General features: G+C 40.5%; 2 protein-coding genes across 3 annotated transcripts; one reads left to right on the top strand and one right to left on the bottom strand.

Moving 5' to 3' along the window:
• Nucleotides 1-683: 683 nt before the first annotated feature.
• On the bottom strand, nt 684-7642 carry TRMT2A (tRNA methyltransferase 2 homolog A). The gene is made up of 11 exons (XM_084216974.1): nt 6714-7642; nt 5918-6026; nt 5253-5434; nt 4316-4430; nt 3943-4058; nt 3266-3377; nt 2680-2802; nt 2314-2389; nt 1706-1822; nt 1395-1491; nt 684-1067 (listed from the first exon to the last, which is right to left on the bottom strand). Exons 1-11 carry the CDS (start codon nt 7292-7294, stop codon nt 779-781), a joined length of 1917 nt encoding a protein of 638 aa, XP_084073100.1. The 5' UTR covers nt 7295-7642; the 3' UTR covers nt 684-778.
• Nucleotides 7643-7787: 145 nt separating this feature from the next.
• On the top strand, nt 7788-15811 carry RANBP1 (RAN binding protein 1). Of its 2 annotated transcripts, none has more exons than XM_084216975.1 (6): nt 7788-7887; nt 9655-9791; nt 10785-10942; nt 12579-12707; nt 14611-14676; nt 15554-15811. In XM_084216975.1, exons 1-6 carry the CDS (start codon nt 7873-7875, stop codon nt 15676-15678), a joined length of 630 nt encoding a protein of 209 aa, XP_084073101.1. In that variant the 5' UTR covers nt 7788-7872; the 3' UTR covers nt 15679-15811. The 2 variants fall into 2 exon arrangements, with proteins under 2 accessions (XP_084073101.1, XP_084073102.1); XM_084216976.1 differs by having other exon boundaries at nt 15557-15811.
• The last annotated feature ends 8478 nt before the right edge of the window (nt 15812-24289 follow it).

Raw genomic sequence — 24289 nt, forward strand, 5'->3', positions numbered from 1 at the left:
CTGTTCTGTAGTGTGGATCACAGTCCTTTAATGGCAGCTGCTCAGCCTCTGGCTGCAGTGAATCCTGACTGGAGAGCGTCTGGTGGAGCTCAGATGCACTGGCAGTGCAGTGGAAGGTGCTGGTGTTGGTACAGTTCAGTTTTCAGTGGTGAGGGCCTGCCTGGAGCAAAATCCTCTCAGCTTTAGCAGTATGCTGTAGGGAACTTACAGCCTTTATTGTCTTGCCAGTGCTGCTACAGTCTTAAGAGTAGGACTGACTTCAACTATGGAAAGTGTAGCATTTTTATTAGACTGAGTTTGTTACTTCCTAATATTTAGCAAGTAAATTATTTTTGAAAGGGTTAATCTGAACTTGCATACTGAAAAAACACAGCAGTTTTGAAAGGGGGCAGAGCATGATGAAGTACTGACAGGTAGGTCAAGCAAGATGATCTGCTCTGGGCATTATGGGTGTCTGTATATAAATATATGTATGTATCTAGGCAGGAAGAGAAAAGCAGGATTTGGGCTAATTGTATGTAACATCCTGTCTCTGGAAGTGGAAGGTGTCCCCGCTCATGGCAAAGGGGTGGTTAGGAGATGATCATTAACGTCCCTTACAACACAAACCCTTCTGGGAATCTACAATAATGAAACTTAATTCAAATTAGGATGATGAAATAAGTTGGAAGCCTTGCAATTACTCTGTTGTACAGAGATTTATTACCTGGATGTTACAGAAGTGATCTTGCTGATGCTGTTAAAAAGCAAAAGCAGTTTCTATGAAGTCTCTCAGGAGTTAAGGTGAGCCCCCTCTTGGACTGCAGTTCCCATGGCCAGCAGCTGCCTGGCTCCCCTCGCTGGCTGCTGGGCTGATGCCATCCATGCCCTTGGTGCCACAGGCTGTTGCTGGGATCTCGCTGGCAGCAGGTGCTGCTGCTGCTGCAGAGCTGCCATTGGCGTATTCCACCCTCTCAAAGAAGATCAGTAACTCACAGTGCCTGGTCTGAGGGAACAGATCCACAGCCATGGCTCTCACGGGCCGGAACGAGGCTCCTTTCACCCTGTTGGAAGGGGCCCGGCACAGGCTTGATGGGGAAGGGAAAGAAGAGCAGGAAGAATTGAATTGTCAGTACACTGCTCATCCCTGCTGCTCTTCTCAAAGAGGTTTTTCTTCCCCAAGCCTCAATTCCATGACAGGCTTATTCACTACCCCCAATATTTGTGTTATGACTTGTGTATTGGGCAGTACTATTCCAAGCCAGCTGCTGCAGCTCCCAGCTGTTTCTGGTGAAAGGTAAGTCTCAAGGAACATGGCTTGCAAATAAAAATCTAGCAATGGTACCCCCTCCTCAAAAAACATTGTTTTCTTCTTACTGCATTTAGTAAGTCAATTTAATGCAAGAAACACTCACTCCACAAAGTTATTCATTGCAGCTCTGGGATTGCAGGAGACATAAATGAGTTTCTTCAGATGTTCAGCTCTTCTAAGGGCGAGAATTACCTTGGAATCTAGATGATCAAAACCACAACAGCAGTTTACTGGTTCTGTGTGCAGCAAGAGCCTCACAGAAAAATGCCAGGTTATACTCAGCATGAACAAAACTCCTGCAATGTTGCTCCAAGCTATACCTGAAGCCTCCACTTAATTTATCCCAATGGTGTTTTCTTTGGCTTCCCACCCAACACCCATTAAGAGAACAGGCTTAAACCCTGGTGAACTTACGCAGCCCTGCTCGGGGTGGATCTACAATTGTGATCAGATTCTGAGGAGCTAAAACATTCATCAGGGAAGGAACAATATCTTCTGCCTTCCCACAGTAAAATTCAATATTATTCAGTTCTGTAAGAAAAAAAAAGATGTTACTGGTGTACTTGTCTAGTCAAAGCAGCTTTCAGTTCTTTACCTTGGATATTAAGTTTTGATGCCTCAGAAACTCCCAATTGTTTAGTCTACCCAGTGTAATTTAAACAATCACTGTTGGCTTCAGACCATTCAAACAACAGTAACTAGAGCATCTTCCACTATCTGGACTAAAGCAAAAGCCCACAAACACCAGCTATGTTAATGTTTTCTTTGGGAGGGTAGCTGTGGTTTCATTTCATTTCTGCACTCAAATAAATGTTTTACTTTTCAATTTAAAAAAAAGCCGGTCAACTGGAAAATTGATCTCATGGGCTAACAAGGTGTTTGTTTTCAAGTGGTTAAGTGTTTAAACGGGACAAGATTGCTATCAACAACATGTAATTCCAGGCTGCTAAGATAAGGTAAAGAACAACTGGCTGCAACTACTCCGTACCAAACAAAGGCTTCAGCATTTCAGCTTAACTCACCATTAATCTGGGCATTTGCTTTGGCATCCTGCACAGCTTCCTGACAGAGCTCAATTCCAATTACCTTCTTCACTCTCTGTAGAATCAAAGGAAAAAGTTCCCTCTGTGGTCTGTATGTGTGAATTTAAACAATTTTCATAACATCAGCAATTAACAGGGACTTTAACTCCTACCTAGGCTGCTCAACATAAGGATGAACTTTCATAATGATGTGGTAAAGCAGCTGCATGCAGCTCAATTACAAATTAATTTAAAAAATTACGATATAATCTGTTGCATTTCACATACATTAGTATTTTCTTCCCTTGTAGCCACAATTAAAAACAGGTAAAAAGTAGTTTCTATCCAGGAAGAGAAACTGCCAACCTTTGCTAAAGAAATTCCAATGGTTCCTGTCCCACAACAGATGTCCAGCACGGTGCTCTCTTGGCTCAGCTGTGCCCATTCCCCAATGGCAGTGTACAACACTTCTGCAGCTTGTGTGTTCACCTGGGAAATTAAGTTTCCAATAGATCTACTTCTTCATAAACAGTAAATATGTTTTAATGAGTCATAGTAAAGCCTGTTTCCTGGTTTCTAATAAATAAATCATTATATGCTAAAAACACAAAGTGCTGAAAGGGCAGAAATAAGTTTTGGAAGAGCCAACAAAGATTAGTAATACAAGACTCTTGAACTGTATTATTGCATGTTCAGTATTACCAAAGGCTGCCATGAAAGAGGAGGAAAATTAAAATGAACTAGTAAATGGAAAAAGTTGTTTTCAATATGCTCCCATCAAGCTAACATCAACTGCTTTTACAGCCAAACATAACACTTCCTGCTATTTAATCACACCAAGTATATAAAAGGTTAAATTTCTAGGTATGTAACATCTTGTTCCACAGCATTAGTCAGGCTCCAGAGCATTCATGCAGATTCAATTAAATGAGCAGCTTCACATCATCCTTACTTGAAAAAATGCATGAGGAGAAATTCTAAATTTTAGGCCAAGGAGTTCTTCATATATGTACTTATCACCAGCCACGTGCTCCAAAGGCAAGTCTTCTAGATTGGGAGATTTCCTGGGGGTAGGGGAGGAATGGGGAGACAAAATAGAGGGGGAATCAAAACCAAAAAAGAAGACAAACATGTTTGCTACAATCTTTACCAAAGCTGTAATCATCCTAAAAACTGCAGTGCTACATCCTTGGCAGTAACATTTATCATCTGCTCTTGGAGACTCCCTTGGCCATTAATGTCTCAGAGTGTGCAAGGACCTCCACCATCTCTAGATGAAGATGGTGTCAGCCTTGTGCTCCATGGAGGATGGGGAGATTGAAAAATTCACATGAATAGGGAAGAAAAGCAGAAGTTACTCGATAACAACAAACATTCATCTACTGCAGTAAACACTTCTATAGCGTAATAGCCAGCAATGGCCAGTGGGTTCACTCACTGAAATTCTTGCTGCCTTTAGCCAGAGAATGGGAAATTCCATGAGTCTCTTGTGGCAAAGGTGAGTAACTTAAACAAATTAGTAATAACGGCTACTACTTCTATGAAGTAGACAAAAAATGCTATGAAATTTGCAAACATCAAAAATCCAGACACCACCAAAATCCCCCAAAGGAAAGTCAACTTGCTCACCTCTGTCCTTCCTCCACAAAGTACAGGGAAGTAACACCACTGCTCTTTCCCATCCCTTCTGTGAAGTATTTTGCCAGAGAGATTTTCAGGTCAGCTAGTTCTTCTTTACTCAATTTCTGAAGTTTTCATGTGAAAGAAGGGAGAATAATCATTTTAGTGTCTTCAAGATATAATTTAGTGTATGCTTTACATAAGAATATTACTTGTTCATTTCCACGTATCAGATTAGTCTAAATAGAACTAGAGCAGTGTAGCAAGTTAAACCACACCAAGTAATTCTTCTATTTCTGTTTTGCATGCACAATTCATAAAATCAAATTTAAGTGGTTCTAAAGCTGAGCCTGGGCTGCCCATTACCTATCAAGTGAAATACCTGAGGATTGAAATAAGCAATGGCCATGATGTGGCCATGGCGGCTGGTGCGGACCGTGAGCTGCTTCCAGTGCCCCTCGTAGGTTTCGGGGCTGTACACCGAGTAAGGAGTTGACCTGCAAGGTGCAGAAGCTCCGTCACTTCCACAGAGAATTCTTTCTTTGTGTAACATTAAACAGTTCATTGAATCAAATGAAGTGATGGAAAAAAATGCTGAGTACAAAAAGGGGGTACATTCATTTGTCAAACAAGAAATGACTTCCGACTAAGAAAGACTAATGGATAGTACCTCCTAAAGCAAAATAACCTGTCCCTCTTGCCTGTTTTAACCCATGCAAAATTACAGAGGTAAGAGGCAGCTTCTCACTGCATTCAGAGAATGCCATTTTTTATAATGCTTTCATTAGCTTCTCTGCTTCAGACCAAGTTCAAATCTTCCATCTTCCTGATTCTTCTGAGGTTCTGTTTTTGTGCATTTAACTGCTTTTTAAAGAAGGTATCCCTTTTTCTAAAAAAGTACTCTTATTTAAATGTGCAGCTTCTGGTTTATTCCTTTCTGTAGGATGATTATTCTCATCCAAGAAAACAATGGACCTTGGTTAATTAATTCCTCTTTTCAGAAGTGTTTTTCTGAGTGCTTCTTTACAGTTAGTGGAAGAAGCCCCTGAGTAACACACACTTTCACTGCAGACTTACACATCCCTTTGCTTGCAATGAAGCTGTATTCAGCTGGTACCTGAGCCCATCTCTGAGCAGCGAGCAGGAGCAAGGGCAAAACTCCCCATGATGCAGGCAGAAGGCAGAAACAAAGAATTGCTAAAATGTGAGACTGGTATGTCTTAGATCTCAAAGCTCAGAACAAACACTAATTAAATTTATAAATATTTTTGATTAAGATATCAAAACCTTTATGGATAACTCATTTTACTTATGCTCACCTTATGTAGTCTTGGAAAGCTTTTACTACTTTTTTGGCAATAGCAGGAATGTGAATAGTATCAAATGGCTCCACTACAGCACATGTACCACCCTTATATTTGCCAAGACGACAACCCACAGTTTTGTCTTCTTGATTTACACCAATCCCAATCAAGAACTCACATTTGTTGCGATATTCAGTCTAGATTTAAAATAAAGTTATGTAAGATATTTACACAGCATTTATTTGTACATGCCAAGTTTCTCCTGAAAAAAAAACCCATGTGGTTAAATGCATTTGAAAATGGACATAGGACATTAAGCTCATATGGACAATACTGATGGATTTTGATGTGTGTGAACTAACAGTAATAATGAGAAAGTATTAGTAAATCTTGTTATTTAATAAGCAAAATTCCTCTGTTGAGGAATGTATTAGCTTACAACACAGGCTTACAAAGACAGCATATTCATTTTAAAGTTATAATCTCCAGTTATCAATTTTTCTGCTTCCTGTTAATATTTCCACACAGTATTTACATGAAAGACAACAACATCTCAAATTCATCATTTATTGCAAAACAAGTCAAATACTCAGTTTGTCCACTGTCTTCTCAAGACCAAATAATGAACATAACCCTCTGCTCATTAACCCTCTTCCACACTTTACCTGAGATTACATTACCTGCAAGGGTGATGCTTTCACTCCCTCCATTGGGCAACATAATTTATTAAACTTCTGCTTCTGCAGGAACAACCAGGGTAATAAAGCTCTGTTGTTATTTCCTATTTCCCTGCCCAAACCAGAAACAAAAAATGGAAAGCACACATTTAGAAATATTGAGGTCAAGAGTTGCACAAGACTTCTTTTCTGTATAGGGCACAAAAAAGAACCAGGTGATCACGTGGAAGAGTGTTTCTTCCAGATTTTTTTAACAGGCAAACCCTCTCCATCTTTGTAAGATCTGTAACCTGAAAAACTAAGGGTTAAATGGTTGCATTATGGTTATGCACTGGGGTTATCAATGCACCCATGCATGATAAATTTGTCGATAGCAAGAGACAGAAGTGATACTTTGATCTTCAAAGACCAGGCATAAAATTTTGAGGGGATTTTGAGAAAAATCCTAGTAGTAATTTGCCATCTCTACAGACTGATTCTCTCTTACACTATGTGACAATGCCATTTTTTTACGGGCACAAACATCCTTCTGCTTATGGAACAACAGACTTTAAAACCAATTCCCCTTCACTAAGCAATCTTTTGAAGGTGACCAAGAACATCAATAGCAAGTTTTGTCAGATGGAACAGCTTTTAAGCTGTAGCATCGCAGATTATCTTATAATTACTTTGAGAGGGGATCCGAGTTTTGACCTACCTCTAACTCACTTCAGTTTAGAGGTACCAATTGGTGTGAATTTTAGCTACATCCCATCACAAGGCCAAGTCTTGTACACATTACGTTACAAACAGGAATTACTTTGTCAGCTTCTGCAGCACTTGTTCGCACTCCTGCTTCTTCTGGGCCAGCTGCGCCTCGTAGGGCACGTTCCACAGCGGGGTCACCACATCCGCGATGCGCTTGCTCAGGGGCTCCTCTCCGGAGGGAGCCGGACGCTTCGCCTCTCCCTCCTCCGAATCCTCTTCTTGCTTCCTCTTCTTGGCGATGGGGTCTGCCTTGGGCTTGGCCAGGCGCACGCTGAGGTGGCGGCTCTTCCAGAGCGCGCCGTGCAGCACCCGCATGGCCTTGTCCCGCTCCTCCTCGCTCTTGAACGTCACGAAGGCGAACGTCTGCTTCCCGAAGAGTTTTATCTTGTGCGGATTGAGCCCGTACTTGGCAAGGAACTTTTTCACATCATTAAACCCAATGTATTTGGGCAGGTTCTGTATTTCTACTTTATAAATCTCGGAGGTGAACAAGTCTCCCTTAATGTATCTGTATACGTCGGGGCTCTCCGCGGGGTCTTCCCCGGCCTGGCTGTCCGGCTCAGCCCCATCTCCAGCCTCCGCCACAGGAGCCGCATCGCGGTCGGGGTCGCAGCGCTCGCCTTCCTCCGCCATGGTCCCGCCACCCCCTCAGCCACCCCGCGCACCTCCCGGGGCGGGGCCGTAGCCTCACGGACGGGCCGCTTGCGATGAGAATGACAGCAGAGGAACGATCTGGTTGTTTTTTAAGCGCTGCCCCTCAGCGCTGCCTCTCCTCGCGCCCGAAAGCACCCGCGGCCCTTAAACACATTAAAAACAGCAGCTCACACATCACCCCTTCCCTCATGCGGACGCCATCTTGGGCCGGGACGCGGGCCGTCGCCGCCATGGCGCGGGGGATGATGGGAAAAGCGCCTGGGAAACGGGACAACAAAAACGCTTCTCGGGGGACGGAGGGGCCGCGCCGGCGGTCGGTACCGGGGGTCGGTGACAGGGCCGGTACCGGAGCCAATTCCGAGGACCCATGGGGGGATCGGTGTGATGGGGCCGGGGCGGGCGGTGCTCTGCCCGCGCCGGGGGCGGGGCGCGGGGCTGAGGGGGAGCGGGCGTTTCCCATCGAGCCTTGCGGCGGCGCGGCGCGGGCTGCGGGAATGAGGTAAAGGCGGGCGGGGCGCGCGGCAGGAAGCGGCGAGCGGAGCGCGGCGACCGGGCCCATGGCGGACACGGCGGTGAGGGGCGGCCGCGGGCCGGCGGCCGGGCCGGGAACGGCGCGGGGGCGAGGGCGGCACCGAGGGCCGGGGTGGGAGAGTAACGGAAACAGGTGGGGCCCGGGCGGGGGGAGCCGAGGTCGAGCAGGGCCCGGGGGGGACGGAGGCTGGGCCTTGCTGGGGGCTGGAGTGGCCGCGCCCGCTGGGCCTGGGTTTTGCGGCAGCTCCGGGCACGTGTGGCCGCTCGGAGCGGCCCCTGCACCCGCCTTGGCCGTTCCCCGGCATGAGGGAGCTCGGGCGACCCGGGATCTTTCGGGTAGTCTTTCTCCCCGTTTCCCTCCTTTCTTCTCCTCCTCTTTCCGCCCCTCCCCCGGGCCGCTGGCCGGACCCCTCGTGCCGCACCAGTTGCTCACGTGCTTTCTATCGCGGCAGGGCGGGATCGTGTCGTGATAACGGGATCCACGTTCTCGCCTGTGGCTGCTGTGAATTGTGCATGTCTCATGGTCTGTGTAATTATTTGCTCAGGCGCAGAACGCGTGATGAATTACCATGCGGGATGTGCTACTTGCACACATTAATACAATGTATAAAAGTTTGGCTAACATTTCCCTTTTTTTTTGAAACAGATGTGACGTTATTCCTTTCTCGCTTTTTTTGCTGGAACGCTGGGGATATAAAATTGGCCATAGTTTGTGTGACGTTGTTGATACAACTAGAGTTTATTTTGCACCACTTTTTTATCTAGTTTTCCCTTGCCCCACTCTTTTTTCTCTTGTTTGCTGTTTAGTAAAAATAGACTGCTTTATTTCTGTTGCTTTATGCACACATGTTGTATACCTGCTCTGTAAAGGACATTGTGGCTAGAGCCTGTAAGGGGGGACTCTTCCATTTGTAAAGTAAAAATATTATTTAAATGTCTTGTATGTGTAGACTGTTTTTCCTTTCTGTTGCTTCAGCAGCAACAAAAAAAACCTAAACACAAATCAGTTCTCTAGACCTGAGATAGCTGCTCTGTGGCTTTGTTAAACTTGCATATGAATGTCCCTCCTAGGCTTGTGTGCTGAGTGCTTCTTAGCAGTCCATATGTATGAAGTACTAGAGATGTTTATCATTTACCTACTAGTCATGGTAGTAAAAACCATTCTTAAGCCTAATGAATGCTCTGACAGATTCCTAAACAAATTCAATAGGAAGTATTATTTTGGCCATTTACCTGTAACCTAAAGTTCTTGAGGAGTCTTAAAGCAAGACACCTAAATTATGTTATGACCATTACAGCTGTGCCTCAAAGTATCTTTGATTGTGTTGAGTGTGGGTGATTCTAATACATAAGACAGAATGGTGAACTCGGGATGCAGTATGTCCCTTAAGCTGGGTTAGGTGGATGCTGTGTGGGTTTTTTTCTAATTTTCCCATTAACAACAGGTCATTAGGCACTAAGAAATAGTAGGGTGTTAGTAGCATAAAACACATTACATAGGAAAAACTGTTGATGAAATTATTTTTCCATAACTCAGAGCTATTACTCCAAGGCCAAACTTCTGCACAATTCATGAGTGGTAGGATTAAAACACCTAGCACTGCATGAGCACCTTTTTGTTTCTTAGTGTGCCTGTATGTTGACTTGGAAGTCATTTGTTTTCAGGTATAATCATATTTCTTTACTTTTATGGGATATTACAGTTATTAGGCTCTAATTGCTGAAAATCATAAATGTTTTAAAGGCAGATGTGAGTACTCCAGGGTTGGGGTGCATAGCAAGTTTGTGTTTTCTTTTTTCCTCCTCAGGAAGCACACGAGGAGCATGATACTTCTACTGAAAATGCAGATGACTCTAACCATGATCCTCAGTTTGAACCCATAGTTTCCCTTCCAGAGCAAGAAATAAAAACTCTGGAGGAGGATGAGGAAGAGCTCTTCAAGATGTGAGTAGAATACTTTTCACTATTATCTGAATGTTCATTAGGCTTAAACTTAGCAGTGTTTATAAAAACTGCATAACTTGCAGCAGTCTCTGTATGAAGGCTGACTTGGTTGGTCTGCACTGTGATGGCAGAGATTGGGGGGGGGGGGGTCATTGGTGTTGCCCCTAGAAAATGAAGTCTGGAACCACAGAAGGGAGCTGATAACGTGAATCTGGCTTTAGCATTGTTTGCATAAAAGAAGACAACAACTTGAGTAATAATTATTGAAATTGTGATCATAGAATGTGAAACAGCTGTCTTGGGAGGAAGGAAATGAGATGTATATGATGTTGCTGCCATGCATCCCTGGGTAAAGGGTGATGTACAAGGTTACTGAAATTATAAAAGCAACAGCTGCAGCATTGGGGCATTTGTGGCAGTTCCTGCCTGTTGTCTTCAACACAGTTTATCCTTAGATTATGCTTATTGTCAGCTCAGGATGGCTTGATCTGCCTGAAGAAAAATGTAGTCTAAAGGCTTAAGAAGCATTTTGAATTTGATCCCTGATGTGCTGGCTTGAAACAGGTTTTAAAAATTATGCTTTTGCTTAATCACAGAATGGTTTTGCTCATCTGGAAGATTTCAGTTCTCCTTGTACAGATTCTGATAATAGCTAAAGTGATGGTCAGTTTCTCACAGGTAGTGTGGTTGCAATAGAAAAACCTGTGAATTAGCTACCTGAAAAAGGTTTGCCTACACCAAATATGTTTATCATCCCCTAAGAGTGTCCAGAACCTGTTGAATTTTAGTACAATTATTACATAATTCCTAATATTTTATTATTCTATTTTAATTTATCATATCAGTTTCTGAATGTGTATATTGAAGCAGAACAGGGGATCTTATTAAAGGAATTGTTTCTTTCTTATGTGTGGCTTTTAAAAAGAACTGTGCTGTTTGGTCAGATGTGGTGTTTTAATGCAGGCAGGCTAATTAAATTTTCTGTTCTCCAAGGCGAGCGAAGCTCTTCCGGTTTGCATCTGAGAATGATCTTCCAGAATGGAAAGAACGAGGAACTGGTGATGTGAAACTCCTGAAACACAAGGAGAAGGGAACCATTCGCCTCCTCATGAGGAGGGATAAAACCCTAAAAATCTGTGCAAACCATTACAGTATGTTATACATTTCTATACTTATTCTTGATTTAAAAAATAAGCTTGTAGAATTTAAGTATGGTTGTTTCTTGCTCTTCATACAAGGCTTCAGGCATCAAAAACCATGAGGGGTTATTTTTATTAATGGAAGGAAGCTGGAGGTTTTTCCTAAGAGTTTGATAGTGCTGTAAGTCTAACAAAAGTCACTTTAAAATTTAACTGTGATAGACAGGCATTACGTGATTGCTTTCAGTGTGTGTGTGCTTTATTTTAATGATTAATAAAGTGTAGAACAATTAGGCCTTAAAACTGCTAAGAATTTAATGTATGCTGGCTTGCTTTTGTAAAAGAGGGAGAAAAACCATGATGTAATAATTTACTACTTTGAGCTAAATGTCTGAATTTCCAAAACCAATCCTTAACCATCAGAAAAGAGATTCTGAGGTGCTAAGCAAATCTGAGTCTGCCTTTCTCTGCTTGTGAAATAAATTGAAATGAATGTGTTATATTGGGCTGACTCATTCAAAAAAGAATCCTCTTTGAATTAAAAAAAAACCATTAAAGAGCAAGACAGACTTGAAAGTCAGCACAACTTGCAACAAGTAGACCAGTTTGTGATACTTTGCTTGCTTTGCTGATACTCAGATTTTTTAATGAGGAATCTATAGTGTTCTGTGGAGTTACATTACATTTAGATAACTTGAAATAAGAAGTAGCTTAATGCAAACCTCAATAATGCCACATACCAGCAGGAATAAACCTTTTGTTTAGGGAAGTAAATGTTGCACATAGGAAAACAGAATTAATGAATTTATAGTATTCTTGTCAAAAGTTTTTCAGGTTTTTTTGCCTGGAAAAGCTGCTCTCCATATGGATTTGTTTATTGAATTTTTGCTGACTCACAGTCAGACAAAAGCAGTCTCTTAATTTTTGATCTCTAGATGTTAAAAATGCAGGGAAGGGAGTAGACTCTTCAGATTTTCCTGAACTAGACAGGGCCCAAGGAGGAAAAAAGCCCTGCTTAGACTTTGCATGTCTGTAATGTAAAAAGTCTTAAGGTATTGTGGGAAGTAACATTTCAACTTCTCCAGTCAGTCAGGTGAGGTAATTGCAGTGTCTTGGAGGGACAGGGCCCCATTTACTGGGAGGGAACAAATAGATTAAGAAGACAATGTGTACACTTAGCAGCACCACAGAATTCTGTAATATCTTGTAGTACAGCTTTAAACTGATGGGAGAGGTAATTAACCTGATGATTAATTTTGGTAGTAGTTTTGGTGTGCAGAAGAAGAATGGGTGTTGTTTGTCTGTCTGGATGCCTTTTCCTTCTAAATCATTTGTCTGTACTGCAGTGCTCAGTGACTGCATCTCTTAGTATCACAATCATCTGTTTTAAGCAAAAATTGAATCCAACTCTTTTTCCTAACATTAGTGAATCCAGCATCCTCTCACACAGTAATGGCTTTGCATAATTTTATTTGACAATGTAAGGAAAAATACATCTGAACACCGCTTTCTTGTATTTATCCCAAAGTAATTCTGTATCAAGTGCTTTATGTAACCATCACAGCCCATTTTTACTGAGATTTATGGAGGCTGGTGTGGAAAACATTTGCTATTGTGCTCTGTACATCTTTTAATTCTTTCCTTTCAGTCACACCCTTAATGGAGCTGAAGCCCAATGCTGGGAGCGACAGGGCGTGGGTCTGGAACACACATGCTGACTTTGCAGATGAATGCCCCAAGCCCGAACTTCTGGCAATCCGATTTCTAAACGCAGAGAGTGAGTGCACTGGCACTGAACTTACACTGATTGGAAACTGTTATGTTACCCTGCTTGTCTAAATGCTGCTCTAAACCATTGTTGGAGATGTGCTGTATTTCACCCCTGTGTGGTAGTGTTAGCTAATTAATGCTTTATCTGAGAGAGTCTGTTAATCACTTTACCATATCTGTTGACAAACAGTGTAGTAATTAGGTCTGCAGTAATATGGGTACAGTTTCTGCCCTAGGCACTTACTTAAGCTAAGCCATTTCATGTAAGTGCTATGCCAATTAGAATAAAACTACAGGCAGTTAAGAGACACACATACAGCTTACTTTCATGTAATTCAGGTGCTCAGTTGTAGTTAAGATTAGATTTTTGCATTAGAAACAAGGAAATCCTGACCTGATATTTCTGGTCCTTCTGTATTAGCAGAATATCCAGGTTGGTTTTTTTTAATGAAGTATGTGGTATCTTCTTTGATTAAATAGAACACTTAGTGAAAAGTGCGAGTCATACTCATCATACTAGTTGGTGGGTTTTTCTGGAGTGACTACACTGAGTACCAGAAAAGTACCTCTAATAATGGATCTCTTAGTATTGAATCAAAGAAGTGTTTGGAGGCAGAGGGGGTTTATGTTGTGTTGTTTTGTTGTTGGGTTGGGTTTGTTTTTTTTTAAAGGAGCAAAATGAAAAAGTTTTGCATTTCTTGCTTTACAATTTGCCACACAAGTTTAGTGTGGTAGCCTCCTTTTCTCCTTACATGCTAGATGAATCATAAAGTGGTTGAATTTTTTAAAGCTTAATGGATTGGACTACATCAGGAAAGAACTTAGTATATCTTGCATTTTTCCCTTGCCTTAAGTCTCCAATGTATTTTTTTGTTTAGCCAAATAAACCTTTCTGGTCCACCTGCTTAGTGTTTGCTTCATGATCAAGTGGAAGTGAAGGGGCAACTATTTGCTAATCTCTGAAAAGTCTTTCCCTCTTTCTGGTAGAGGCTGTTCAGCTTATTGAATGCTGTGTCTTGAGGGAGTAGTCCTTTCTTCCTGTTTGCCCTTTGCAGTGCAGTACTGACTGAGCAGATGACGGGTGAACAGACCTAACTTTGTCCTTCAGGTGTCTCTCCTGTTTGAGATGCTGAAAAAGGAATCTATACAAACACTTCCTGGACTAGTTACTAAGTGCCTTCAGAATTCCTGTAGGGCAACAGTGACCTCCTGTGGTCAGCCAGACCAGCCTGGGATGCCAGGCTAGTACTGCCTCGGTAATTGAGGTGTCAGGAAGCTCTTTGCCCAGTCCCTTATTGCTTGTATTACTTGTGTAGAGACATTATTGGAATTTGATCAGCTGCTTGGAATGGTTGTTGAATCAAGTGGTGGCTTAGACCAGAAGGTAATGAAGATTATGCATTGCTGGCTCTTGCAGTGAGGAGTAGCCCTCAGGTACAGTCTGAATGCTGTGCTGGTGAAACAGGCATTATCTTCCTTTGCTGATGCTAAGGACTCCCAGTTATGGTCAGGTTGTGGAAGTGTAGCTGGCAAGGATAGCAGTTGCAAGCTAATCTTCAGTCCTTTGCATATAGTTGTATTAGCAGTCTCTGACATCATATTCCTATTCCTTTAGGCTACAGACAGCTGGGACTTGCAATGACTACAAAACAGCTCCTGCTGGCATTACATTTTGAATATTTTGCAAAATAAGCTGCTTTAGTAACTTGCTGAAGAAGATGAATTGCTTTTGCACAAAGATGTGATTGAAGAATTTTACGTCTTGTATGATTTACTAGATTACTTCATAAGTCTCTACAAATTTTGTTTACACAAAGCTTCCCCTAGGGTATCTTTCTTCAAGATTAGAAGTATTCAATGTTGTAAGGCAGTAAAAGTAATGAAAAAATATTTTATCTTCTCTGAAACAGATGCACAGAAATTCAAGGCAAAATTTGAAGAATGCAGGAATGAAGTAGGCAAGACAGCAAAGAAAGGTAAGGTAGTCTCAGTGCATTTGGTGCCACGTTTCTGAGCTGTGTGAGTGGTTCCAGTACCCTGGAGTGTTGTGTTCCAGCAGACTCACTCTGTGCTGAACTGCAGCCTTCAGTTCAGGTGCTTTTCTGTCTGCGAGAGTAAGAGCTCACAGGAGTGACGATGGCCTTCCTTCCTGTGGAAGGCTGTTACAGTTGCTGTTGGGACATGGCTGCTTTGGAATGGCTGTCAAGGAAATATTTATGGCTTATTGTAAACAAATGAGCTGTGAACACTGCAACCACAGTGCTCTTTCTTCCTTCCAGGTCCCTTTCCCAAATTTTGCAAATGTATAATCATGCAAGTATAATATTTAATGTTTTTCATAGTTGTTAGTGTGTGTGAGGTTGTTCACAAGTCTGTAACAGATTATTGCACTTTCCTATAGAATTGTCTTTGTGATGAGGTATGTTACCATGTAAATAAAATAAACATTTCTGTCTTCCTTAAGTACAGATTACCAGTGGTCTGCAGTCAGCATTCTTCAAGATACTTAGATTGGAGTTTTCCAGTCATAGGAATTTCTATGCCCTAATTTCAAACTGGGGAACTTGACTTTGGTTTTTTTGGTTAAGATGCCAAGAAACTAAGGGCTTATCTGGGTACTTTATTGGTAGCAGCACAGCTGGCCAGGTGCTACATATTCCTCAGTCCCTGTGATTAAGCCCTTGTGTAGTGATTGGTGTATATGTCTGGTATTTCTTGAAATCTGACATCTGAAGTAATTACCAGAGGAAAAGAAATGGAATGAGTCACTCCAGTGGTCAGTGAAGCATATCTTTATTTTTTGTCCAATCCATTACTGCTTGTATGTAATACTTTTCCTAACCAATCTTTTAGCAGGCACAGACAAAAATGATAGTGCTGATAAAGTTGCTGAAAAACTAGAAGAGCTTTCTGTAAAGGAAGAGAGCAAGGAATCTGAGAAGAAAGAGACCAAGGAAAAAACTGAAGAAAAGCAATAAAAACATCCTGGGCCTTGCAGTTTTTCCTTTACTTTTTTCTTTTTTTTCTCTTTTTTTTTTTTTTTTTTTTTTTTTGGTTTGGTTATTTTTTTAATTTTTACAAGGGACTTTATATGGAACTGCATTCAACATTCACATTCTTTTTTCTAGGCTTTTGCCCTTTAGAAGGTGTCTTCAGAAAAATTCATTCCCCAGTCATGAAAATGTACTGTGCTAACTTTCTTTTCCATAGTGGAAACACTTATTTACAGTCATCCAAAAGAGTGAATAAAACAAACTTGAAAACAGCATCAGGGGACAGAACTGAGTTTTCTGTATCCTGTGAAGGCTTATGAATACACTTGTTTAATTGAGCTACATATCATCATTCCTGTGGATTAAGTGGGTTAATAGACTTTGTCAGCAGGGAAGATTAGGATTGCATTTGTGCTTCTTATATGGCTTCTAAGTTGTAATCTAACAGACCTTTCACACCTGCTGCTGTGTGTACCTTGAGCAGGGAATGTGCCTGTGCTTGAAATGCAGCAGACTTCTGGAATCAGGCAATAACAGCATTCCTGGCACACTGCTGCTGCTGATCCATCAGATGGTGAAAATAAAGGTGGGGGACAAAATTTGTTTTGTCAGATTTAAGAAGCATTTTCTTTTCACAAAATGAAATCTGTGCTTTCCCCCCCTGCCCCAAATTTTAATATTACAAAGGTTTGATTATAGGAGAAAGCTCCTGCTGTCCCAGATCTTCCACGGTGCTGCTTGCTGACTTAAGGCAGCTGCAGCAGCCTGTAATGCTGAGGTGTGTGCAAAGGAATTGGAGCTGTTTGAGTACCTTCCTGTGAGATTCCCCTTGCCAGTATATTGTTGTAGTCTCAAGAATGTATAGGTCTAAAATGTATAAGCTTTTTTCACAGGGCTTTGGAGCTCGTGTTTTTACAAACTGGAGGAGTTTTGAACTTTTCAGATGTTTGGTAGGGAGGCTGTCCTTGGAGAGCAGCAGGCTGGAATTCACTTTGGAACAGTTAATTATGGTGCACGTGCTTGAGGGACACCCTCCTTGCCAGAATGGGCAAATTGGTCAAATCTCTTCCCTGCAAATGTTTTTTGTTTATCCAATTTCAAATTAGTGCTAGAGAGTAAGAAAATAAACTATAGTAAGCAATAAAATCAACACAATTAAGTCTGGTAGATAAATTGAAGTTTGTTGTTAAACACTAATACAAGGATTGTGTTAGGAATAGAGATGAAATTTTATAATAGTTTCCAAAATAATTATGAGAACTGGACAAAACTTCCTAAACTGTAAGACTGAATGATGTTAACATGGGATAGCAAGACCTTTTTGTCTTCATAAAAGAGGCTTTTAACTCAGTCAGATTCTGCAGTCTACCTAAGGAAAATATATTTTTTAAAAATAAATCACGTCTTTCTTCTTAGCACTGCCTTTTGATGCTACAAGGAATGAGTCTTAAATCTGGAACTGTAATTAAGGTACTCACTTCGTTCAAACAAAATAATTCCTTTGGTGTTTTGCACGTTCCCCTTCAACTACAGCAGATATCAAAAGTCTGTTAATTAACAAAGATGGTTGAAAGGCAAAATAAAATGCTCTTTAGTGTTTCTGGTTTGGAAGTAACAAGACAAAGCTATTTTGAAGTATTTAACATTTGAATGTAAAAGCCAAATCTTTTATCCATGAATCACTGTAAATGATCTGATAATGTCAAACTGTGTCTAAATTGATAGAAATGACTTAAAAATTTCAAAATAAACTTAAATTTTCATTTAAAGGATTTGCTTTTTATTTTGAGAACTCTTACTGGGAATGCATTTTTAGTCTGCAGGGGTAAAGTGCTGAAGGCAGCAAAATGGGCGAGTTGCTTTTCACGGTAAAACGTACGAAAGGGAGGGGGCAGCACCTGAATGATTTAATTTGTCTTAATATTAGTTATTGATGACTCCTGCTTAATGTTATTACCCTCTCTTCTCCTCTTCAGCATGCTTAAATGACTTCAAGACATTTCCATTCTTATTTAGGTTAACTGATCTGTGTTTACAGTTCCTGGATTGCAACCATCCTTGCAAGTCTTCAGTCTCAAAGAGCAAAGTTAAGAGAGAGACACTCAGTAAAATAATTTCTGTGGGTAACATTTGGCTGAAGAATGTTTCAGTCCTCTAAACTAAAGGATGGTCATTCAATGTTCTGGTCACTTTAGCTGTTCTACACATTAAAAAGCAGTAAGTATTTTTAAAGTTATCTCACTGAAATAAGGCTTATTGTTTTGTGATAGTCATTCTAATGATTTAACTTGCCTATAGATAGACTGCCAAGTGAAGATTTTTTTTAAAGTCCTTATCTATTTTTTATAAAGAAGGAAATTACAACAGGGTTAATAAAGCATTGTTGGGTGCTAAAGTCTGCAATTCATACAAATTTTCTGCTTCAGGTTTAGAAAGATGCCATATAGCCAGGCTTACTGACCAAGTCTGGTGGTACAAATGGTTTTGTGTGTATGTGCTGAATGGATGAATGAGGACTCCTGAGTGACAAATTCAACTTCGATATTGTTACACTTTGACAAGCATCAAAATAGTGTCTTCTTAACAGCAAGTTCAGGTCTTAAAAAAATCTACTTATTATAATTATAGAAAATAATGCAAACTAGTTCCCTCTGGATCCCATGTTAATTATTTTGAAGACTATGTTAATCTGTTGGGGGTCTTTTCTCCAGAAATAAGTTTGCATTAATAACACTAAATGTCTCATTCACAGATTTCAAACACTCCCAATTTGTTGTGTTTTAACACTAAATGTTGATTTTTTTTTTTTCCCCATATAATAAGGTAGCTTGTATCAAATATAAGTTCTCAGTGATACCAAAACCTCAAAAAATTAAAATTCAACACTATGCAGATAGGACAATGTTTAGAATTCTTAATTTTGATGCAACATGCATACATACAGGAATACCTGTATGTAAAGGGAAAAAATATGAGTGAGTAGTTCTTTGGATTTTGTTGCTACTGTTGTTACCAGTTTGAGTGTTGTGTCCTCTGGTGGATGCTGTGTGTGGCTCACAGTGAGTTGTGCTGAACTCTGATGTCCATCAGCAGTGCTGGGCCTTGAGCTGCTCCATCTCAGTGCATTCCTTCACAGCTCAATGAAAAACTGGAATTACTGGAAACTTTTCTCTAAAGAAAAGACTGAATCAGAGTCAGAAAATTCAGCTTGACACCTTAGTAATATTAAATGGAGACAGTGGTGGAGATTACATTCCAAACTGCCCTGCTGGGTTTTGATCTGTACAAATTCCCATTGGCTTTCAGTGCAGAGCCCTTACAGAGTGGGTGATTATTTAAACAACCCCAAACCTCTCCAGCTAATTTCCCATTGCTGTCTTTATTTATGCCCTCCTGTTTCCAGGACACCCCTCTGTCCTGACTGCTCCAGGTTGTTTCTAGCAAGCTGTATTTTTCTGAGGTATCCATGACAAGCCAATGTTTTAATTTTGATTAGCCAAATTAATTTCCAAGTGTTTTTACATTGCTGAGGTCATGTATAAACTTACACTAGTTGAATGAAGTGAGCTGTGTGTAAAGGATTTTGTTTTATTTTTTGATGGTTTATTTAGGGTCTACTTTAAAGGTCTTCCTAATTAAATTTAGCTAGAATTACTCTTTAAAATAGAAAGAAGAGGAATTACCAGTTTTTTACCAACCTTAACTAAATCTTTGACAATGTATCATTTTCAGAGTAAGGAGCTAAGGAAAACTTAACTGCAACAGATCAGAATTACTTTGCTTGAGGAAGAAAAGTTTGAAGTAATGAGCTGTAGAGTGGATTCCACATGTAAGTGATTTCTCACTCTAGTTTGTGTGCAAACAAGATGCTTTTCAAGTAAGCAGCTTATGCAAGTAAGAATAAGGAAATAAATATTGAGGTTGTGAAAACTGACAAGCACAGGAGCAAAAATCTTCCTAATATTTAAGAGCAGTGTTAGTATCTACAGCTATGCATCAGATTTTGTGACCACTATATTTTTATAATTGCAAATTTAGGTATGGAATACCTTTGTCCACTTAAATCACATTAGACACCAACCACTGACTTAAGACCTGTTCATGTTTGTAAGACTTGTCAAACTAGTTTGCTGTAGTCTAGTGAAAATATGACCTACATCAGATCCATAAAGAAATTACATTTGTAGAAATGCACTTTTTTTAGGTATTAAAGGTGCAGGTAATGTTTGTGGGGTGTGTTTTCTGTTGCAGCAATATAATATTTTAAGTACGAAGAAGGTACTAGCACAAATCTGGATTAGATGTTGCATACTGCAAATTTCTTTTATTTTGTGGAAGATGTCTGACTACCACAAGTATTTCATCAACTTTACAGTCTTAAACATGTTTCCAACTTTCAAACTGGGAAAGTCCAGCTCGCTGTTTATCAGTCTTGACTGACTGTACAAATTTACATCAGCTGATTCATTGTATTGTAGACATGAACTGTTGTATCATGATGTGTAATTTACTTACAACCTAAGAGAGAAGCTAACACTGTCATGAGCTCTTGCCTATTCATGTTGTGCTGGCTGGCCTCATTTCAACTAGTTTAAATTTCATCATTTTATAATGCTTTTTTTCCATAAAAGCAATTATGGCTATTGTAAACACCAACAAAGGTGGATTGGACATTAAAATGACTGAATATTTTGTATGCTTGGAGGATATTTCTCAAGACTATTCTAACAGCTATAATTAAAGTTATATTGTTTCATATAAATAGTGCTTATCAGTTTTAACATCTTGTTTGCTGGTTTATGAACACTGTTGGCTTGCAGAGTTTCAGCAGCATCATTTACAGTGATATTTCATTTAGAGGAAGGGAATTCCACTTTACTAATGGTTTTAAAGAGGATGGTTAGTGAATCTTTAAAACTGCTTGGAGACCTACCTCATTCTGATGTAAGTAGTTTTTATGTGGGGATCATTTAGGATTCAATATGCAGAGTTACTAAAGTCTCATAGTAAATGCAAATTGACATGCCCCATCACTACTGTTGGGAAATACACCAGATTTATTCTGAGGAAATGCCATCCCATGAAAAATATCTATTGGAATAATCTAGAAAATTTTGTCATAAATCTGTTAAGGCTACTGAGAAGTTATTATTAGGCAATTATTAGGCAATAATTTCTTGATTTATTTGATAAGAAATGAACAACTAAATTAAAATTGTCATATTAAATTTCCATTGGGTAGCTTCCTAGGCCTGGCTTGTATCCAGAACTGTCTGGCCCTTGCTTGGACTTTTGGCAGCACTGTGCAGCACAAGATGATGCAGGTTTCTCTGTTCTGAGCACTGTAAATTTGAGAGGGAAAACAGCTTTTATTAAACAACAAATTGTGATCCTTGAGGGTTCTCCCAATTAACAATTTGCAGGTCATCAGTACTACATGGGCTGGCAACATTTTTAGTTGTAGTAAGAAAATGAAATAAGAAAAGTATCATTATTTATTGTGGTCACTGTCAAATGGCAACAGCAAATTCAAGCTAGGAGGTAACTTGCAAGTGACCAATATAATATTCCAGGGATATTCAGTACTTTTAAGTGTGCAAAATAAAATAATTTTGCACATGAAGCTAAGATTTCCAGCTCAAATTAGTGCTGTGACTTGATATGAAAATTGCATGGCTTTCAGGCTTTCTTGATTCTTGCTCTTTTGTAAGTTTCCTTTCATCTTACGAGCTCTGAGAGGGGTACCCTGCCATGTGGCTCCAACACCGCTTCTGTGGTTGGCCCTTCCTCCTTTGGGGTAAAACCTCAGAGTAAAATCTTGCAAGAAGACATGCAATTACTAGCCATGCTCTGCCAGATTATTTTTAGATTGTTCTTTGTAGCTTTGTTCTTTGTCATTAAATCTTTCCCTAACTCATGCTGCCATTGCTGTTTACCTCAGTGCTGCCAAAATCTTCTGGCTTGCTAATAAGATAGTGTGAATCCAGAAACTGCAGTCCTTGAAATAAAGGTGTTCCAGGAGAGCAATTCTGAGACATGCCTGTTCTGCCTTAGTCAAGTCCTCCTCAGACATCCTTAGTGTTTGACAGGTAAAGTCATCTGACTGCTTTAAATATACTTGGCTTGTAATAACAAGATTTGAGTGTTGCTCAGCAGTGCTTTGTGCTGGCTTGAAAACAGAGCATTCTTGAGAACTGGAGTGTTAGTGGGAAGGAAATGAGGTGAGCTGTGGGAACTCTTGGACACAAAATTACAGAAAATTACTGCTTTGTGATAGGTAATCTACAGTGTGCACCAGAAAAAAGTAATCCCAAAGCCCAATTCAGCATAACACTGTAGCCTTGTACCATGGAATGTCTCAGCCCCCTTTTGGAAATGCTGTGTCTGCATGACTGCACAGCACAGGTGTCATGATCCACAGGATGATTGTGCAGCCCCAACCCAGCTGGCACTATGATCTTCCAGAGATCACAGTGGAGATGCACCTCTTGTTGCTATGAAAGGTACAATTCTTTGTGTCCTGATAACTCACAGTTATCTTTAGTCTCCCTCTAGAGAATAGAGAAGTGTTATGTGATTGGGATATTAAAAAAAGCCAAAGTTGCTTGCTGCTGAGAGCCTCCTTTCAGAACAGGAATGGCTTGAAAGATTGGCCCAACAAATGGGGGTTGATACAGAAAGATTGGATCAGCATCAGTGTGTCAGAGTGATGAAGGGAAAACCATTCTGAGGAGTGGAATGAGCAGAAGTGCTGAATCCTCCCGACTTGCAAAGCTGTCTTTGAGAAGCAGACTTTCTAGAGAGGAAAGAGTCCTTAGGGGAAAATGCAATTGAAAATAATGAGGTGCAGAGGAGGCATAGTCTCCTTAAGAATAACTCCATAATTCACATGAGAGAATGTTACTGTCCCAGAAAGGCTTCGTCTTTAAAAAGAATGAAATTTAAATAAATCATCAGACTCCACATATGTATCTTAAAATGAACTTGTGCCTGTTGCTTCCCAGCTCATGCTAGAAATTTGACAGGATGCTTTTGTGGCTCACCTAGAAAGGAAACTTGGAGGTCTGTGCTAGAAATGCAGGTATGACTGTCACTTGGGAGAGAACTTTTTAACTATTTTTCAAGACCTAAGAAATGCATTTGAGTAAATCTCATGCTGTCCATTACAGAACATTCATCCAACTTCATGAACAGTCTATAATGCTGCTTAGGATAACATTTTCTAGATTAAAATAAAAGTATCACTAGAAAATTGTCTAGAGTTCTGTTTGCAACTTAAATTCTTTACCCAGACAGTTGCTTGAGTGGGAAGGAGGAAGATGATTAAAGTGATGTAAGTGATGAAGTCTCTGCTTTTGTCAAGTAAGTGGTGCTAAATTTGTGGCCCAGAGCATTAGGTGTGCTCCTGAATGGATCTTCCAGCCCAGTTTTGTTGAAAAGAGACCCAGTTGATTCCTGGGAGACCACTCAGGAATACACATCAAACCTGGTAAGTGGAGGTGATGAGATTTGCTCCCAGGTGTGCCTTTGATCAGATTTAACATGCTCATGCAGCTGCACCTGAAGCCTTTCAGCTTTGTACAGAGAGCCTGGTTCGGCATAAAATTGTTGACCTTTTGGTTAGTTACAGGGGATTTGAGAATAAATAATTCCAATAAGCTGGGATGACAAGGAGTAGTGAAGCATAGGAAAGAAACATTCAGTCCCCAAGCATGCAAAAATTAACTAACTTTAGGTAGATGTTTTCTTTCCTGTTCCTTTTGGATTAGACTTTTTTTTTTTTTTTTTTTTTGTGAAGCAGGGCAGTTGTTAGCAAAAGCTGGGATTTCACATAGCCATATATCCTCAGGCTGGAACTTGCTGGCTTTGCTTTCTGCTAAAGCTGATGCTCAAAATTTGGGGTTTTGTTTGGTTTGCGGTTATGGGGGTATTTTTTTGCAAACTGCAAAGTTGGGGACCCTTACAGATTTTTGGTCACGTTTTACTTGTTCTGCTCTTAAGAGTTTTAGGGCTGTGAAACTAATCAAGTCTCTTAAAATGAGAAATGATAAATGTCCTTTCTGAACAGCACTGCAGTGTATGCCTTCTAGGGCAAGCTTGCTTTTAACAACACCCAGCAGATGCTGCAAATGTGGCTTTTGTGTTAGGCAGGGGTTGCTTTATCTGCATGTTGGCAGTTGCAGAAAAGGGATTAGCTGAGAAAGAAAGCAGGAGGGAGGGAGGAGGATGTATGCAGCTCCTGGTCTTGATTTCTAAACTTCCAAGTGGCCTTGAACCCTTCTTCCCATCTGAGGGTTTCCTTGAGACAGGCGAGCTGCTGGGTGGTGTCCCCGAGTGAACACAGGAGCCATTCTCACTGCTCTTGGGAAAGCTGATTCGGTGAACTGTCTGTTGTTACCTTAAATTACCTCTTCTGTCTGCCTCCTGATGCTAACGCATAGATTTTAAAAGAACAGAGTATAGTGTAATTTCAGTTATTTTTGCACTCAGTTATGGATCTTGGAATCAGCTAGATTTGGCAGAGCACAGCAGTTCTGCTGTGACTCTGGATGTAGCAGAATGAAAAGTAGGGGTTATTCCCTGATCGAACACGGCA

Source organism: Fringilla coelebs (genome assembly GCF_963513975.1).
Source record: "Fringilla coelebs genome assembly, chromosome: 17".
In the NCBI taxonomy this organism is placed as follows: domain Eukaryota; kingdom Metazoa; phylum Chordata; class Aves; order Passeriformes; family Fringillidae; genus Fringilla; species Fringilla coelebs.

Excerpts from the sequence above, each read along its gene's own strand:
- TRMT2A (XM_084216974.1), bottom strand. The coding sequence starts at position 7,294 with ATGGCGGAGGAAGGCGAGCGCTGCGACCCCGACCGCGATGCGGCTCCT. Across the intron at positions 4,431-5,252 it reads GCTTTCCAAGACTACATAAG|GTCAACTCCTTACTCGGTGT; the intron begins GTGAGCATAAGT and ends TGCACCTTGCAG. Across the intron at positions 4,059-4,315 it reads TTGCTTATTTCAATCCTCAG|AAATTGAGTAAAGAAGAACT; the intron begins GTATTTCACTTG and ends TGAAAACTTCAG.
- RANBP1 (XM_084216975.1), top strand. Across the intron at positions 10,943-12,578 it reads AATCTGTGCAAACCATTACA|TCACACCCTTAATGGAGCTG; the intron begins GTATGTTATACA and ends CTTTCCTTTCAG. Across the intron at positions 12,708-14,610 it reads CCGATTTCTAAACGCAGAGA|ATGCACAGAAATTCAAGGCA; the intron begins GTGAGTGCACTG and ends TCTCTGAAACAG.